Source organism: Hyaena hyaena, unplaced genomic scaffold, assembly GCF_003009895.1.
Source record: "Hyaena hyaena isolate Hyena2069 unplaced genomic scaffold, ASM300989v1 scaffold_401, whole genome shotgun sequence".
NCBI classification, from domain to species: Eukaryota; Metazoa; Chordata; class Mammalia; order Carnivora; family Hyaenidae; genus Hyaena; species Hyaena hyaena.
In genome coordinates this window covers 1112309-1129777 of record NW_024081030.1, presented here as the reverse complement: position 1 = coordinate 1129777, position 17469 = coordinate 1112309, and the positions used below count along the sequence as shown (strand labels likewise).

General features: G+C 47.5%; 1 protein-coding gene across 2 annotated transcripts in view; it reads left to right on the top strand.

The window, feature by feature from the left end:
• The window catches only part of SPON1 (spondin 1), a 263826-nt gene extending 248825 nt beyond the window's left edge, over window positions 1-15001 (top strand). Inside the window, exons 9-17 of one of the 2 annotated variants that reach the window (XM_039251833.1) lie at window positions 474-614; window positions 1664-1739; window positions 2668-2850; window positions 8321-8491; window positions 8588-8755; window positions 9492-9656; window positions 11410-11673; window positions 13280-14148; window positions 14816-15001. In XM_039251833.1, coding sequence (XP_039107764.1) covers window positions 474-614; window positions 1664-1739; window positions 2668-2850; window positions 8321-8491; window positions 8588-8755; window positions 9492-9656; window positions 11410-11673; window positions 13280-13443 — 1332 coding nt within the window. In that variant the 3' untranslated portion in view covers window positions 13444-14148; window positions 14816-15001. Of the gene's footprint in view, window positions 1-473; window positions 615-1663; window positions 1740-2667; window positions 2851-8320; window positions 8492-8587; window positions 8756-9491; window positions 9657-11409; window positions 11674-13279; window positions 14156-14815 lie in introns of both variants that reach the window. The other variant, XM_039251832.1, reaches the window with a different exon arrangement.
• Window positions 15002-17469: the final 2468 nt, after the last annotated feature.

Here is a 17469-nt window from a genome sequence, read left to right as displayed (position 1 = left end):
AATAAGGCTTTCCAACCCTGCCCCCTATATTCAATTACATGCTGTCGGGGGCTGCTTTCTCCCTACCAAAGCTGAGTTGAGTAGTTGTAGCTGACACAGTGTGGGCCACATAACCTAAAATATTTACCATCTGACCCTCTCTAGACTAGTTTGCTGATGCCTGGTCTAGCAGGAAGAGCTCTGGGTTCAGATCAGCCTGGTCCAGCTGTTTCCTAGCTATGATGACCTCTCTGAAACTTTATCTTCATCAGGACATAATCCTGGGTACCTGGGAGAATCTGAAAATAGAGGTCTACCAATTTTTTTGCACGATACATGGCATGAATAGAATTGCATCGATACCAGTAGCAGTTACAGCTCTTGTGAAATCCATAATGAGGTTTTTGTTCTGATCATATTACAGTCAAGTTGCTTTCATGATTTTTAACCACTTTGTTTTCCACACTCTGTATCTGTGTTTTTCCCCCCAACAGTCCCCCAACAAGCCCACGATTCCCCAGGAGAAAATCCGGCCCCTGACCAGTCTGGACCATCCTCAGAGTCCTTTTTATGACCCGGAGGGTGGGTCTATCACTCAAGTAGCCAGAGTTGTCATCGAGAGAATCGCCCGGAAGGTACTGGAGCTAGAGCTCACCCTGACACAGACCCCTCTCACCAGGAATGCAAGCCAACTATACCCCTATCTGCTCTGGAATCATGCAGTCCCTGGTGTATTCCAAAATGCAGGACTCCTGGACCTCCCGAGGCTTCTAAGCATGCAAATTATTTGTAAGATCTCAATGAGCAACATCAACATTGCAGCAGGGTTCTGTGCTCGACTGAATGATTTGATCCAGACAGATCAGTGTCCTAGTGAGTTCCATAACTGATTGCTAATGTCAGCCTGTTGTGCCCGATTTGCGAGTCCCCAGAGACCACCAAGGAGCCGCCACCGATGCAAGTACATAAGGGTCTTTATTACAAGCTCGAGCAGGGGCTCACCCGCCTACCGGCGTCGTGGCAGCAAGGTGAAGTGAAGAACAATAGTGAACAGGGTTTTTATGGGGTAAAGGACGGGGGTGTTACAGTACCTATAGCATCATCATCTAAGCACCAGTTACAGTTGTACAGCACCCATGGTAACAGCTTTGACCATTCAGTATCTGTGAGGTGTTCATTACTTTTGGTGGGACCCAATCATGACTTTTGAGAATCCTTTGAAAATGACCAATTATGAGGTGAGTTCAAAGGGCCCACGTGGGGTTCAGGCAAGCGGTGAGAAATTGGCTAGTTTGTATAAAATAACTGTTTGCAGTTCCCAGCCTTGACTCAGACCATAGGAATGTTTTTTTTTTGATTAGCTGATCTGAGGGCGGTCCGAGGATGGCTTTAGCCTTGAGCAATCTGAGGCTTTTCCTGGAACTGGGACTGGGTCTACGAGCAGCCCGAGGTTGCTCTTAATGGAGGACTTAATTTTTGGCTCTTCAGGCCATGGGTCAGGAACTGGGAAGCTGTGGCTTTCTTGCCATTTCTCTTTCAGTCTGATTGTAAATGTTGGCTCAGAACTCCACCGTGGCCTGGGATCTGTATGCAGGGTGGGCATCCGATTTTATATCCTTCTCCTCTGTCCCCAACATGTGCCATTCTTTGATGGGAGCCCTCCAATAAAAATTCTTTTTTTCAGGGGGAACAATGCAATATTGTACCTGATAATGTCGATGATATTGTCGCAGATCTGGCTCCAGAAGAGAAAGATGAAGGTATGTAAGTTTCCTTGGTTGCAGGTAGCAATATAAACTGGCAATACCTTCTGGGAAACCCATTTTCTAACAGGTTTTAAGAGCTGCAAGAATAGTATATCCTTTGACTTGGCAATCCCCTCTTTGAGGACTTCTGCATGGAAGATAAGCTGGAATGAGGCCAGGACTCCTGAAAGACGTATTCACCAGTTATAGGCCTTTGCATGGGAATCCCAGTACCCCTGGCACTCTGCTCTGATGGTCACACTGGCCCGTGGGGCAGCGTGGACATGTCCACTTCCCCGGCAAGGAAAGAAAGGCCCAGTCCTACAGCCAGGAAGGAGCGTCAGGGCCATGCCTTCAGCTCCATTCTCTTGTGGGATCTGGAAGCCACCCCACCTGGGCTTTTTTTCTGTGTCCTTCAGCAGGAAGCTCCCAGGCTACCGTACTGTCCTCCCCTGTAAAATGGGGATAATAATAGAACCTGCCTCGCTGTGAGTTGCTGTGAGAACCAAATGGGATTAAATATGTAAGGTTCTTACGATGATGTTGCTGTGTAAGAAGTGCTCGGCGAACACTGGCTGCCCTCATCGTAACCCCTATGTATGGGGTCATTGAGAAGATGTAGGCTGTGCTCCCCCAAATCGCCTGTGCTATCCCTGCACACCTGTGGAAACCAGGTCTGCCAAGAACCAGAAACGAAAGACCCTCCTGTTGAGGGGAAGGGATAGTAGGAGACTCTTCCCTGTCATTTAGATACTCGTGGAACGATTAAAATATCACTTTTTCAAGGCGAGTAAAGAGCCCCTTCCATCCCAGAGCACCCAGGTGTGCTGAGGCAGGTCAGGCAACACAGATTTTCTCATCCCCCAAAGGAGTTCACATGGGGATAGGGCCAGCTCCGGTGTCCACAGGCTCCTAAGGAAAAGCTGTCCCGCGCTCTTTCCAGATGACACCCCCGAAACCTGCATCTACTCCAACTGGTCCCCGTGGTCTGCCTGCAGCTCCTCCACCTGTGACAGAGGCAAGCGAATGCGGCAGCGCATGCTCAAGGCTCAGCTGGACCTCAGCGTCCCCTGCCCCGACACGCAGGACTTCCAGCCCTGCATGGGCCCGGGCTGCAGCGACGAAGGTGAGGCTACAGCCCTGGTGAGCCAGGGGCTGGCGGAGGCTTGAAGAGCTGTTCCCTGTGCTGGCCCCGCACACCTGCTCGGATGGTGTCCCCCAGTAAAGCACCGGGCCCCAGCTGTCGTTGCCAGTGTGGACCGCTAGGGGGGACCCTCATCTCCAACAATGTCTGGAGGGCTCTAAAACCGGGACGTCAAAAGAATTCTTGGGATTGTCCACCCAACTCCCTTCAGAGCCGTGAATCTGTTCTACAGCAGTTACTAAAGAGCTAGCAGGCCTCTGTGACAAATCACAACTAACAAGCAGTCTGCTTCCGGGCCTTCGCTCCGATCTCTTTTTAAGAAACAGGTGAGGGGCGCCTGGGTGGCTCAGTCAGTTAAGCATCTGACTTTGGCTCAAGTCATGATCTCCTAGCTTATGGGTTCCAGCCCCGTGTCGGGGTCTGTGCTGACAGCTCAGAGCCTGGAGCCTGCTTCGGATTCTGTGTGTCTCTCTGTTCCTCTCCTGTGCTCGCTTGCACTCTCTCTCTCTCTCTCAAAAACACTTTAAAAAATTAAAGAGGTGAGCAGGTTGGCCAACACTGAAACTCAATCCATAGCCCTAGTGGGACGTGACAATTGTGGGCCTTCATGTTCCATTCCCCTCCGAGTTAAAGCAGTTACTTCCTGTGTCAGGACCTCTGGGCTGATCGTAAGGATTCTGTCTCGCTCTCTGCAACTGCTCAAAAATCAGGTCTGAGCTGTGAACTTGCGTGGCCCCTGTCATGATGGCAAAAGCTTCAGAGTGGCACTGAGCTAATTGCTGTGCAAAGGTCAGCTGCCTACTTCCCAGGGTACAGCTGTTCTCTCCACCTGGACAGATCTATACTCTGTACTTTGAGCTTCTCTCTCTCACAGGTGCAACAAGGCAACAGGAAGGGATGTAGAAGTTGGGCTGGTTTATGGCAGGAAGAAAACCCCTTCCAAGCTGAGGATAACTGAAGAAAGCTTATCCTGTTGTGGATCATTCTCCCTCTGGCTCTTACTGGGGACAGTCTTTTAAAACTTAAAAAAAAAAAAAAAGTCTTTGAGAGAGACAGCAAGTGGGGGAGGGGCAGAGAGAGGGAGACACAGAATCTGAAGTGGGCTCCAGGTCCTGAGCTGTCGCACAGAGCCTGACATAGGACGTGAACCCATGGCCTATGAGATCGTGACCTGAGCCCAAGTCGGATGTTCAACTGACTGAGCCACCCAGGCACCCTGGGACAGTCTTAAATATGTCTCTTGGCTGCACTCTCACAGTGGTTTATTGCCATTTGTGCCTTTGATAAGGCACTTCAGAGGGGAGTGAGCCCTCCCACTTCCATATATTGTAGATATTAATCCCTTACCAGATAGAATTTGCAAATATTTTATACCATTCCTTAAGTTACCTGTTCACTGTTGACTGTGTCCTTTTGCACAAATTTGAAATTTTCCTGAAATGCTTTTTTCCTTTGGTTGCCTGTGCCTTTGGTATCCTATCCAAGAAATCATTGCTAAATTAAGTGTCTTGAAGGTTTTTCCCTAGGTTTTCTCTTATGTTTATAGGTCACTGATCATTTCAAGCTAATTTTTGTATATATTAGGTAAAAGTCTCCCTTCATTCTTTTATATGGGGGTACCCACATTTCCCAGCACCATCCTATTGAAAAGCCTGTCCTTTCTCTATTGAATGGTTTTGGACTCCTTGTCTGATTATTTGCCCATTTATGTGAGACTTCATTTCTAGGTTCTTTATTCTAGTCATTGGTCTGTAGGTCTGTTTTGCCAGCACCACACAGCTTTAATGACTATAGCTTTGTAGTTAAGTTTTTAAAGTCAGGAAGTGTCAAATCTTCCAACGTTGTTCTTTTTCAAGGTTGTTTTGATTATTCATGGGCCCTTAAGATTCCCTATGAAGTTTAGACTTGATTTTACTATTTCTGCAGTTGTGCCTGCTTTTTGTACCTGGTGTACATGCTGTCCACAGCCAGACAGAGTTCTCTTGTGCCCCCGTCCGGTTGCCTTCTGCACTTGATCATTCAGGGCAGGGTTAGAACGGTAAGGAAGCGAAGACCCCTTTGGATGTTTGGAAGGAATGACACCGACCACATGAATGTACATGTTACTACAGCAACTGCAGCTTTGTTTCTTCTTAATTCTCTGAGCCAGCCTGTTAACCCAGGCTTTATCCTCTTCCCTGACGTGTGCCCATCTTTCAGGGCCCCACTAGAGGGATCTTCTACAACGATCTGATCATCTCACTCCCCAGCTGAAAGATCTGTGGCTCCTTATTGCCCACGGCAAACTCCTCAGCTTAATTTACAGGGGAAATAGTCCTGCAGTGCACCCGGGTGGAGGCCTGGGGGAGGTGAGCACTCTGACACAAATCCATACCACATGAGTTACACTGCAACACTAAAGACACGCTGGCAGTAAAGGCACTTGGGGACAGCCATGGGTGGGGGTGGGGTACTGTCCATAGATTAAATCACCATGTGTAGGCATCACACCTGTGCAAGTGACAGCCACCGTCATCTGCAGGCTGGACTCCCGCTCAATTCTTCTAACTTCATCTCCCAGTAGCATGCACATAAACACCCTGTACAGGGGTGTTCACATAAGCTTTCCATTTACCTTAAAAGCAAATCTCCTTTACCCAACAAAAGTATACTCAGGTGTGCCCCCTTGTGTGAAATCTTCCCCTAAACTCCAAGAAGGAGTGAGTTTTTTCCCCTCTGTTCCTCAATTCCCTGGGTTGTCAGATTTTCAGGAGCTGGAACATCTTTTTAACCTCCGAGCATACCACTAGGCATTCAAAGCATTCAATAAATCTCTATTGATATGGATAGATGGGTAACATCATTTCCCTTTTTTTTTTTTCTTTAAAAAAGCACCAAGCAGGCACGCATGTGCACACACAGACACGCACACTCCCGTGTTTCCACCCCCACCACTATTTGGAAATAGGACTACCTAGCCATGCTGAGGGCTCTGATTATCTTTCCCCCCAACCTCCAGAGTGTCCCTCCATGATCATGGCCTTTGCTAACACCTAGGGCTAGAAGCCAAGCCATATATAGCCCAAGATGTCAACACAAAAGAATGGTTCTACTACCTTCCTCACTCTTCCTCTGTCCCCGGGCACACAGACAATCCCTCAACACCCCACATTCGTACCCCGTTAGCAGCTGGGGTATTCTCTTGGTTGCCAGGCTCAACAGAGGCAATGAGAGGTGTGTGGTCACTTAGTGTAATCTACTGTTTGGGTACAAATCCACTGTGTGTCTGTCCTCAGGTCCCTATGTCCAAAGGCCAGTCTTCACCCTCAGGAACAAAATTCTCCTCAGTTTTTCTAGACAGGGAACTGGCAGCTTTAGACCAGAACTATAAGGTCTCCGTTTCCTCTGAGCAGGAGTTGGCATTGTATCTCGGAATATGTATCCCGTCTTTCTAGCACTGTCCAGTAGAAGTTTCTGTGATGGGAAAGTTCTGTATCTGCACTATCCAAAATGGCAGCCACTAATCTCACACGTGGCTACTGTTGTGTAGTTAGTGTCTGAGGGAAGTGAAGTTTTCATTTTATTTCATGGTTAGATCTAGGATACATCCTAGACCATGCATATACATAATTTAAGATAAATTAATATATAAAACATCCTTCTACCCATCCAAACAGCTTTCAAATGTATTGTCCTGGAACAAGAGTAACCCTGAGTGCTCCGTGCACCTGGCAACGTGCATGTCCTTTTAGAGAATAATCCTGGTTTTAAGATTTTTGTCTTCCAAGTTCCCTTCCATCCTCAACTGCCTGGCTCCCCTTGAATGCCACCCAGTTCTGTTCTGTTTAATTCCAGGATATTTAACATAGTGTTATGTTAATATTAGGTGTACAATACAGTGATTCAGCAATTCCGTATGTTACTCAGCACTCATCAGAAGGGTGCTCTTAATCCCCATTACCTAGATCATCCATCTCCTCTGGAAACCAAAGTTTCTCTATAGTTGAGACAAACCAAAAACCAAAAAAGACTCTTTGCCCTTTGTTTTTATTTTTGAAATTCTACAAGTAAACTCCTACAGGATTTGCTTTTCTGACTTCTATTGCTTAGCATTATATTTTCTAGTTCCATCTATGTTGCAAATAGACTGCATTGTGTTATGGCTGAATTATATTCCATTGTATACATATACCATTTTCTTTATCATCAAGCGATGGACACTTACGTTGCTTACATAATTTGGCTACCGTAAACAATGCTGCAAAAACATAGGAGTGCATATATCCTTTGAAATTAGTATTTTTGTATTTTGGGGTAAATACCCAGTAGTGTAGTATTGGATCAGAGGACAGTTCTATTTTTAACTTTTTGGGGCACTTCCATTTCTCTTCCACAGTGGCTGCTCCGGTTTGCATTCCCAACAGTGCACAAGGGTTCCTTTTTCCCCACATCCTCCCCCACACCTGTTGTTGCTTTTATTTTAGCTAATCTGATGGGTACGAGGTAATAGCTCTTTGTAGTTTTGATTTACATTTCCCTGATGAGTGATTTTGGGCATCTTTTCATGTCTCTTGTCCCTCTGTATGTCATCTTTAGAGAAATGTCTGTTCACGTCCTGCCCGTTTTCATTTATTTGATATTTATTTTTGAGAAGGAGAGACAAAGTGAAAGTGGGGGAGGGGCAGAAGCCCAGGGAGACGCAGAATCCAAAGCAGGCTCCAAGCTCTGAGCTGTCAGCACAGAACCCTGTGCGGGGCTCGAACTCACAAACTGTGAGATCATGATCTGAGCCAAAGTTGGATGCTTAACCAACTGAGCCACCCAGGTGCCCTTATGTCCTGCCAATTTTTAAACTGAAGTTTTTGGATGTTGAGTTTTATAAGTTCTTTATATATTTTAGATACCAGCCCTTTTTCAAAGAGGTCATTTGCGAATATTCTCTCCCATTCCATAGGTTGCCTTTTAGTTTTGATTGTTTCCTTTGCTGTGCAGAAGCTTTTATTTTGATGTAGTCCCAATAGTTTATTTTTGCTTATTTCTTTTGCCTCGGGAGACTTCTCTAGAAAAATGTTGCTGTAGTCCATGTCAGAGGAATTACTGCCTGTGCTCTCTTCCAGGATTTTTATGGTTTCAGGTCTCACATTTGGATCTTAAACCATTTTATTTTTACGTATGGTGTAAGAAAGTGGTCCAGTTTCATTTTTTGCATGTAGCTCTCCTGTGTTCCCAACACCATTTGTTGAAGAGACTTTTTTCCCCCCTTCAAAACCGTGTATTGGCACAAAAAACAGGCCTTCTAGCTCAGCGGAGCAGGACAGAAACCCCAGAAACAAATTCATGACTGTATTATCAGTTAATCTTTGACAAAAGAGGCAAAAATATGCACTGGGGAAAAGCCGGCCTGTTCCTTTGTGGTTCCCACCCTGGAGAGCTGGGCTCCCGGGCTGCAGCCGCGCCTGGTCGTGTGTTGCAGACGGCTCCACCTGCACCATGTCCGAGTGGATCACCTGGTCGCCCTGCAGCATCTCCTGTGGCCTGGGCATGCGGTCCCGGGAGAGGTACGTGAAGCAGTTCCCTGAGGACGGCTCTGTGTGCACGCTGCCCACTGAGGAGACGGAGAAGTGCACGGTCAATGAGGAGTGCTGTGAGTAGGGGCGGTGCCTGGCCAGCAGGGGGTAGGGGAGAAGAAGGGGGTGCTCCCCAGGCGGCAGCCGTGATCCCAACAGGGCTGGCCTCCCAGCTCCCAGCAGCTGCCTGATGACCGAGTGGGGCGAGTGGGATGAGTGCAGCGCCACCTGCGGGATGGGCATGAAGAAGCGGCATCGCATGGTCAAGATGAGCCCGGCGGACGGCTCCGTGTGCAAGGCCGACACCTCCCAGGCAGAGAAGTGCATGATGCCCGAGTGTCGTGAGTGGGTGTGGGGCAGCGGAGGGGGGCGGTGTGAGCCACAGAACCCCTGCTGCTACCCCAGGTGGAGGCTGGGCGGGCGCGGAGAGAACATAACACCCACTGTCCTTGCAAGAGCCATCAAGCAGGAATCGGAGGGGCCTCCCTTGAGGGACATTCTGAGTGATGCTGGGATGGCAAACTGGTGACCTCTGGAAAGCATTCAGCAGCAGCAGCAGCAGCAGCTGTGTTTTATAGGACCCCAGAGTATCTGGGGGGGGCGGGTGGTATAGTAATACATTCAGGCAGGACATCAACCCCTCAGGTCATAGGCCCCCACTCTTGTTCTGCACTGGACGTGCCTGGCCCCATAAAGCATTACAACCCAGGCTCTAGGCACAAATGCACATAGACCCATACATCGGCACACAAATGCAGGCAGGCAGCAGACCTCCTAGGATTTTAGCAACAAAGTATTCAAAACTGTACTGCATGGTCCTTGGGACAGTGTGGGGTGCTGCAGGTGGGACTTGTGTATTTCTATGGCTGAGCTACATCAGGGCAGGTGCAGGAGAGTGACAAGGACAGTAGTCTACCGAGCCCCTTCTTGCTACATGGGGTCACTTGGGTTACCTGAAAGCCATCGGTCCATTGCACTCGACTCCAGGGGCCAGAGTGGGGGACAGAGGGTAGGGGACACAGGGAAATCAAAGTCCAGGCAGTCCATTCTCAGTGGCAATCCTGGCTCTTGGCCTAGACACCATTCCCTGCCTGTTGTCCCCGTGGTCTGAGTGGAGTGACTGCAGCGTGACGTGCGGGAAGGGCATGCGGACCCGCCAGCGGATGCTCAAGTCTCTGGCCGAACTCGGGGACTGCAACGAGGAGCTGGAGCAGGTGGAGAAGTGCATGCTGCCCGAATGCCGTAAGTGCTGTAGCTTCTCCTCTTACCCGGGGAACTCCACGTTAGCAAAGACCATTAACCTTCAGTCTCCTCACTAGCAAGAGGGGGTCCTGTTACCAGCTACAAGACCCCCAAACTGCAAGTTGCTAGGAAGTCTAAAGAGGAGACAGAGATGGGAAACACATAGCCCAGGCTCAAGGAGCCTTCTTATGTGGGTCTTGCCCTCCCCACCCTCACAGCTGTCTGATCCATGGGTTTTCCAAGCTTTTTACTGCTGTTCTTTTTCCCTGTAACCATTTACCCATGACTAGAGGGTAGACATGAAGTCAGTAACTCCTGTACTTTTGCAGCCTTGCTAAGACCAGCAGCGAAAAGCTCGATGCCCACCCCCATCTCTTCCAAAACCTCTTTGATCACCTGTACTTCACAGGTACTGATCTCCGAGGAGAGAGCGCCCATTTTTCTGGCTAATCTTTCAAGAGAGCTGCTCTTTTAGGAGGTAGGAAGTCAGACAGGCTTGCGAGGATTGGTTTTTCTGGCTTCCTCTGAAAGGCCCTTGGTCTTTCATGCTCCCTCTTCCTTGTTACTACTCAGGCTGCCTACCTGGGTTCAACTCCCAGCTTTGTCCCTTACGCAGATGACTTAGCATCCCTGTTCAACTGTAAAATGGCAAGAAAGCTTTCCACATAACTGGCACGAATTGCCAAACGCTAGACCCGACAAGTATGTTACAGTTGATGTTATATACTACAGTTCCTGAGCTATTTCAGCTAGACGCGGTCGTGTGTGGAGAGGGCCCAGACCATCAAACTAAATGAGTCTGAGGCTTTGAATAAGGTCGCCCCTATGTTCAACCCATGTCACCAAGAGTGGGGGCTCCAGAACTTCTGGCCGAGACACTCACCCACTGAAACACATAGTCACAGGTTCATCGAATGGAGAACACTTCCTGTGTACCAGGAACTAGACTGGGAGGATTATTTCCTTTAATCCTCACAACTAATGAGAAAAATACCATTATCCTCATTTTAGCACATCAGCTGCCTGAGCTCACAGGGAGAAAGGCTGAAAACTACTGACCAAGATGAGTTCTTCCTAGGTCTAGCCTGGATCTACACTCTGCAAACCCAGCGAGGAGTCCAGAATTCTTTGCCTCCTTAGGTCACATCCTCAGAATCAGACTGTTGGGTTATTTTCCCTCCACTTTTGTGAGGTGCTGGCTTAGTAAGAATGTGCTGGATCCTATATGCTGATAAACCTACCCCTCTCTACTCTATCTCCTGTTTCTGGCTCCTGTGATTTTTGCACAAACTGCCATCTATAGGACCCAGGGTGATGCTGAACAAGAGCAGAAGCTACTGGAGTCTTACTGCAAAAGTCACAACGGCCTTGGGTATTGGTCCACAGGGTCAGCTCTGAAAAATACCATCAGTGAGCTATGCCTTCCCTGAGAATATCCAAGTCCTTGGGACAGTGGAAGTCTGCTCTCTGCCACTTAAGGCTGATTTGACAATAGTCTAGATGCTCACAGGGAAGGGTGAGAGGCTCTGAACATATCTTCCAAATTCCTCCCAAGGCATTTGAGACATGTCGGCATAGAACGGGTTATGACCTGGGTGAAGTGAGTCTGCCTCTAGGAGCCTCTTCTGTAAAATGGGAAAACCACACCTTCTCTGCATTTCTCATAGACTTGGGTGGAGATGTTCAGAGAACCTAAGTGGCTGCATGTTGTTTCAGACAGGAGATACACTCATGCCCATCTGTGTCTTGCCAGCCATTGACTGTGAGCTCACCGAGTGGTCTCAGTGGTCGGAATGCAACAAGTCCTGTGGGAAAGGCCACATGATTCGAACCCGGACGATCCAAATGGAGCCACAGTTTGGAGGTGCACCCTGCCCAGAGACCGTGCAACGAAAAAAGTGCCGTATCCGGAAATGCCTGAGAAATCCATCCATCCAGAAGCTGCGCTGGAGGGAGGCCCGAGAGAGCCGGAGGAGTGAGCAGCTGAGGGAAGAGTCTGGCGGCGAGCAGTTCCCAGGTATCGCTCCCAAGCCTGAGGCTGGAGTTCAGGGCAATGGCAAAGCAGGGGAAAGGGGAGTGAGTGGGTCTTGGAAAATCGATAGGGGTTCGCAAGTTGGAGAAAGCCTCCCTGGCAGCAGGGACAGGGCTCCCAAAGAGCACGAGACGGTCAATAAGTAGGGGGCAGATGGAGCAGGATACAAGGAGAGAGGCAGAAAAACCAGCCTGGAGAAGTGGGGACCGGACCGTAAGAAGTCCAGGGGCCTTCTGAGGTTTTGCGACTTGATTCTGTGAGATATTCTAAGCTAGAATGACTTGAACAGACCTGTGTTGAGTGGCTTGGAGGTGGCAAAAAACAGGCACAGAGGCCAGTTCTGTTGGTAGCCCAGGAAAAAGAGTGTCCCCCCTACTCTAGCATAATCAAAACAAAACAGCCTGGGGCTTCACTGTTGAATAAGCTGGTGCACAAGCAAAGGCTCCAATATCATTGGCAAAAGTACGAAATAAGGAGTTGGAAAGATTCATGGTTCAGGCCTGGGTAGACTGAGTGACGGTGTTTGGATTCTCTGGAGTGGGAGAGGAAGGTGCCGTGGTTGGAGGTTAATAGGTACTCTGAGTTTCTATTTTAAAAGGCACAGCTCAATTTACCCCATTTTCTCGTCCCTCAGACCGTTCACCCTGACAGGACAATGAGAGAAATACAGATATGAAGAGCTCCCTGACAGGTCACTATGTGTCCATTACAGAGCCACGTGCATACCAAAGTGCTATCTGTTGGACATGGTAGCCAGTCCTTCAACAAACGTTCACCAAGCCTAAATACGTGCCAGGCAGGCACTGTGGCATGGTCTTCTCTTCCATGAAACTTAGCATAGTAAACGTGCCTGGTTGCACTAGAATAATATAGAGGATCATGAAAACATTTTTTGAAAAGATCTACTCTAACCTCCCAGAGCCAGGGAAGTTTTTAAGCATGTTTATCTGTGTAGGGAAATTAATTAATTACACTTGAGTGTATGTAGGAGACCATGTACATGGGGGCAAAGCATTAGGAGAAGGTGGTTTAATTGCTCGAGAGGTAACTGCCATCCCCAAGCCACCCCAAAACTTCTAGGGTTTTGTGGGCAGTGGCATGAGCTGGGTCAGCCAGGTGGGTCTTCTGAGGTCTTGTTGGACTCCTGAAGCTCCTTTCAGCTGGGGCTGGAAGGTCTAGACCGGCCTCATCTGCACCCTGCATCTGCTGGGGCCTCACAGCAGGGCTGGCCGGGGTCTCTCCTCCACATGTTCCCTTCAGCAGTCAAGCCAGGCTTGCAGACATGGTGGTGGAAGGGTTCCAGCCCTGTTTACTCATGCGCCATTGGCCAAAGCCAGTCCAACAGCCACGCCCACATTCCAGAGGTGGAGAATTTCCCTTGATGGGAAATGCCACTACAGCATTTATGGCCATTTCTGGTGGTCTGTCACATGGGAGTTGACAGTCTAATAAGGACTCCAACCATTGTTCAACTCAACCCATCAAGAGCAGAGAAGCCCAGCCCGCTCACTGACAGCTGTGGACTGGAGTTCCGCATTCAGGCTGGTCTCCCCCTTCCTGCTGGTCTAACTGGGCCTTCTCCTGCTTCCAGGCTGCAGGATGCGCCCATGGACGGCCTGGTCGGAATGCACCAAACTGTGCGGCGGCGGGATCCAGGAACGCTACATGACTGTCAAGAAGAGGTTCAAAAGCTCCCAGTTCACCAGCTGCAAGGACAAGAAGGAGATCAGAGCGTGCAATGTTCACCCTTGTTAACAAGGGTCGAAGTTTTCCGGGGCTGCAGCCTGGGTCGCACAGTCGCCGATGGCTGGAGTGTTCGTTTGCTTGTTGTTTAAGGCAATTTAAATTGTATACCTTAGTTTTCATTTCTGCAGTGTGGCTCGCCCACCAGTCCTGTGGATGCCAGGGACCTCCTTTCTGTCCACTTCTTGGTAGGCACAGGCGGCGTGGGGCTCCCTCATGCCCAGCTGGCCCTCCTCCAGCACTGAAGGGAGTAGTGTCAGCCACCCTGTCCTGGATGGAAACGTGTCCCTCTGGAGCACCCACCTGGGCAGCGGGCAGCAGACAGCAGACAGCAGCCCGGCCCCCTCCACCGGGAGCGGCAGCTGGGTCTGGAAAGGACTCCGTGCAGCTGTCCTGGGGGTGCCGCAGGGAGGGAACAGTCCTGCTCCCACGGAGAGCGCGGGTTCCCCTCACGCTTGCCTTTGGCCTGCCTGCTCTTGTAGGAACCTCTTGTTTGCCCATCTCTTTTCCTTTAGTGGAATTTAGGGTCCCTTGTTGAGTCTCCTCCGTCATCAACAGTTCTTGGGGGGAAAAGAGCTGGTAGACGCGAAGTACGTTGATGTAGGGTGGCTTTTCTTTCAGAAATGTATCTCCCCTCCTATTGGTTCCTGATACCCCAGAGCAAGGAAACGATGGCTGCTTTACTGGAAATTAAGGTTGCCAGTTCTTACAGTTGAGGTAAAAGGTACTAAGCCTAGAAAGTACCATTCCCTAGCTTTTTTTTTTAGCGGGGGGTGGGGGTGGACGGCGCACAATTCTCCTAAGGATGCCAGGCTTATAAACTTATAAACCTTCTGACATTACATCCTTACTAAGGGCAAGGCAGCAAAACTAGCCTAAAAGTCCCAAACCCACGTTTCTGAAATATCCTGACCCACACCTAGACTTTTGAGTTTGCAAACCAGTTCTACCAAGAAAACATCTTTTAGTTATACATCAGCTGCCCACATCCGACCAAGCCATTGCTTCAACAAAAAATACTATCTCTGTACTTTAAAAGGTGTTTTTTTTTTTAGTCCTAAAGTTTTGTATGTAGAAAGAAAAAGTGTTTCAGAGACCAAGAAAGAAAGGTATCTAAGGAGAAAGGAATTATTACAGAATCAGGCTGGGTAGGAGTATCTGGTGAGAAGCCAAACTTACCTAGGCTTTCCACACCAGGGCTCTGGGCCTCTGTCACATGCAGAGGAAGGCCATGGTTTTCCATCCCCTTCCAAGCACGCATACGCACCAAATTCAGGAATTCTGACTACCAAGAATTCGTGTAAAAGGACATTTTACTGAGCTGAGTCTATCAGCAGATTTTACTCATTCATCTATTGTTAAAACTGTTTCATTTCTCTTGCAGGTTTTCATTATGCTTAATCCAAATATGTATCCCGGATGAGATGCATACAATGTTTTGAATACACTACTTTAAGAATTTGCATTAAACACATCAGGATATCTCCAAACACAACATATATATGATATAGCCCTGAATCTGTATTTTCTTTAACATCAGAGACTGTTCAATAAAAAACTCATTTGGGTCTGTCTTCTGTGTTTTTAAACTAATTAAGTGTTCAGGAGGTTGGGCCTTCTTGCAGTTCTTATCTGCCTGAATCATATTCAGTACAAGAGAGGCTTTCTGCTCCCTCATTCGAGAGGGGCCATTAATACCACACATCCCTGAGTCTTCTGGAACTCTGAGTTGTTTCCAGTATTATTTTTGTAATCCTTAAGTGAACTGCTTTCTCACTCCCGGAAAGAGTGTACTATAAGGAATTAAGAGGTTTCTTTTGACAAAAAGCCTTGATGCACAACCTGCCCACTTCTGCAACACTCCTCTTGACCACCTCGAGGCACACTTACTGTCACCCCATGAAAGTCAAGGCTCAAGTCGGTGATTCTTAAGTACATCTAAGGGCAAGCCACCCTAGTATATCATGTTCTTATCAGGCCTCTATTGGATACATTTTTAATATTAATTTTGGAGACTTAAAACCAAGTAACTGGTTTATGGCTGAGAATGGGTAACGTGTTTCTTGTTATGTGTTATTTCTTTTGTTTGCAAGGGGAATTTATAAGAAGCATCAAATCTCTTTCTTGCCAAAGTCTTGGGTTAGGTAGTTTATAGTTTTCCTGGCTAACCATTTTGGAAATAAAGACTTTTTACTACAAAAATAAAATTTGTTTCAACTTCCACTTGAGATAATAAACAGATGGTAAGACACCCAGTAAAAACCACCCTATAAAGAAGAGCTACCTCACAGAGGACCCTTCTGACCCTGGGTGATGGGCCCAGTGAGCACATTCCTCTAAAGCAACACTAGCACTTTACTCACTAGCCATCGACCTGTGCTGACAGTGCAGAACCAAAAAAAAAAAAAAAAAAAAAAAAAACTATAATTGGTGTATAAACTTACATCCCCGTGTTCAGATGACAGTAAATTCAGAGATCTATTCCCCAACCAGACAATGGGTCACACACCTGTCACCTTCCTTGCTGATGGATTAATTGAAGGAAATCTGTTATAGCAAAAGAGAAAAAGCCTACACTTTTTCAGACGCACAACTGAAAAAATTAAGGATTTTTGTGCTGTGTTTAGACTCTGTGTATTAAACATGTTTTAGGCACACTCAAGTGTATACTTCTTCTGAGACGTGGGAGTACAGGACACATTCTCACAGGACTAGAATTCTCTAGAAACTGAGTCCAGATCAAGTCCATGACCTGTTGTGTACTCTGGTCAATACACAACAATTCTCTATACCAAATGCTCTCTGTGACCTAACAGTCCATGTTTCAGGAAACAGTTCAAAGGGGCTAAATATTATAGTGTCCCAGGACTGTGTGCTGAGTCCCCACTTCCCCAGAGTCAGATATTTATACCTTAAAGAAAGGGACACTACTGTACAAATAAAAGTAAACATAAATGTCCAATCCCTGATTAAAAACAGAATCGAGGAAGGCACATTCATTCTACTCTTTGGTTGTTAGTGGTATTAATTTTAATAATGCAATAATTCATTGTGTTCTTCGTATTGCCCAAAAGTAGGGAAGATGAGTGAAATAAATTAGTCCTTTTTGAACAGGAGTGAGATGCTGTGACAAACTATAGCAACTGGATGCTAATGAGCATGAAGAGAATTCTCCAATTTGAATCCTTTTAAATCTGTGAGCAAAATATCTGTGCTAAAATGTCAAATTTAAATAATGATGTCCCTGCTGTAGAGCCCCTTATAGCCACGGAGGGTTTATACACTCTGTGAGGAGCGCAGGGAGGCTGCGTTCAAACCACTGCTGTGGTCCTGAGAGCAGACAGGGCCGGGGCCAGGAAGGTCACCTTTTCCGGCTCAGGCTTTTACACAAGCAGGCTTATGTGACAGGACTCGTCTGCCCCACCTCTGCCCATTCTCACCTTGGGAGCGGGTCATGATGGCAGCTGGACGGAGTCACCGCTGGATGCCAGCCTTGCCCCGCCAGTCCCTCACGTCTTCATAAACCAGGAAAGGCCCACACTGTGAGGGAGCTGGCCTCAGCTGCGTTTCTGCCATTTATATCTGAAATGTCCTGACAAAACAGACCCGCGATACTTGTAACCCAGCTCTCCTCAGACCAAAATGCAATTTCAGATTTTTCTCTTAACATTTACAATGTGGAACATAAGACAGCATTCATTAACATTTTCTCATATTGCTCTAAGTGCTTGATGAAATTCAGAATACGTTCTTAACCACTTCCTGGCTTTAGACCTGACTGGTAAAGTTCTCGTATTTTAGTAGTTCTCACATGCAAGTTAACAGTTCTCATATTTTAACTGTTATGTGTCTGAACGATTTTCCTTTACTCCAAATAATCTTAAGTATTAGCAGAAGGGAAAAGGACAAACAGCTTATTCAAGACTACCGATTCCTTTACAACACTTGAGGTTTATAAAAGTAGGGTACCTTTTTTGTAAAAAAAGAAAATAAAGAAAAGAAAGAAAAGAAAAGGAAAGAGAGAGAGGGGAGAGAGAG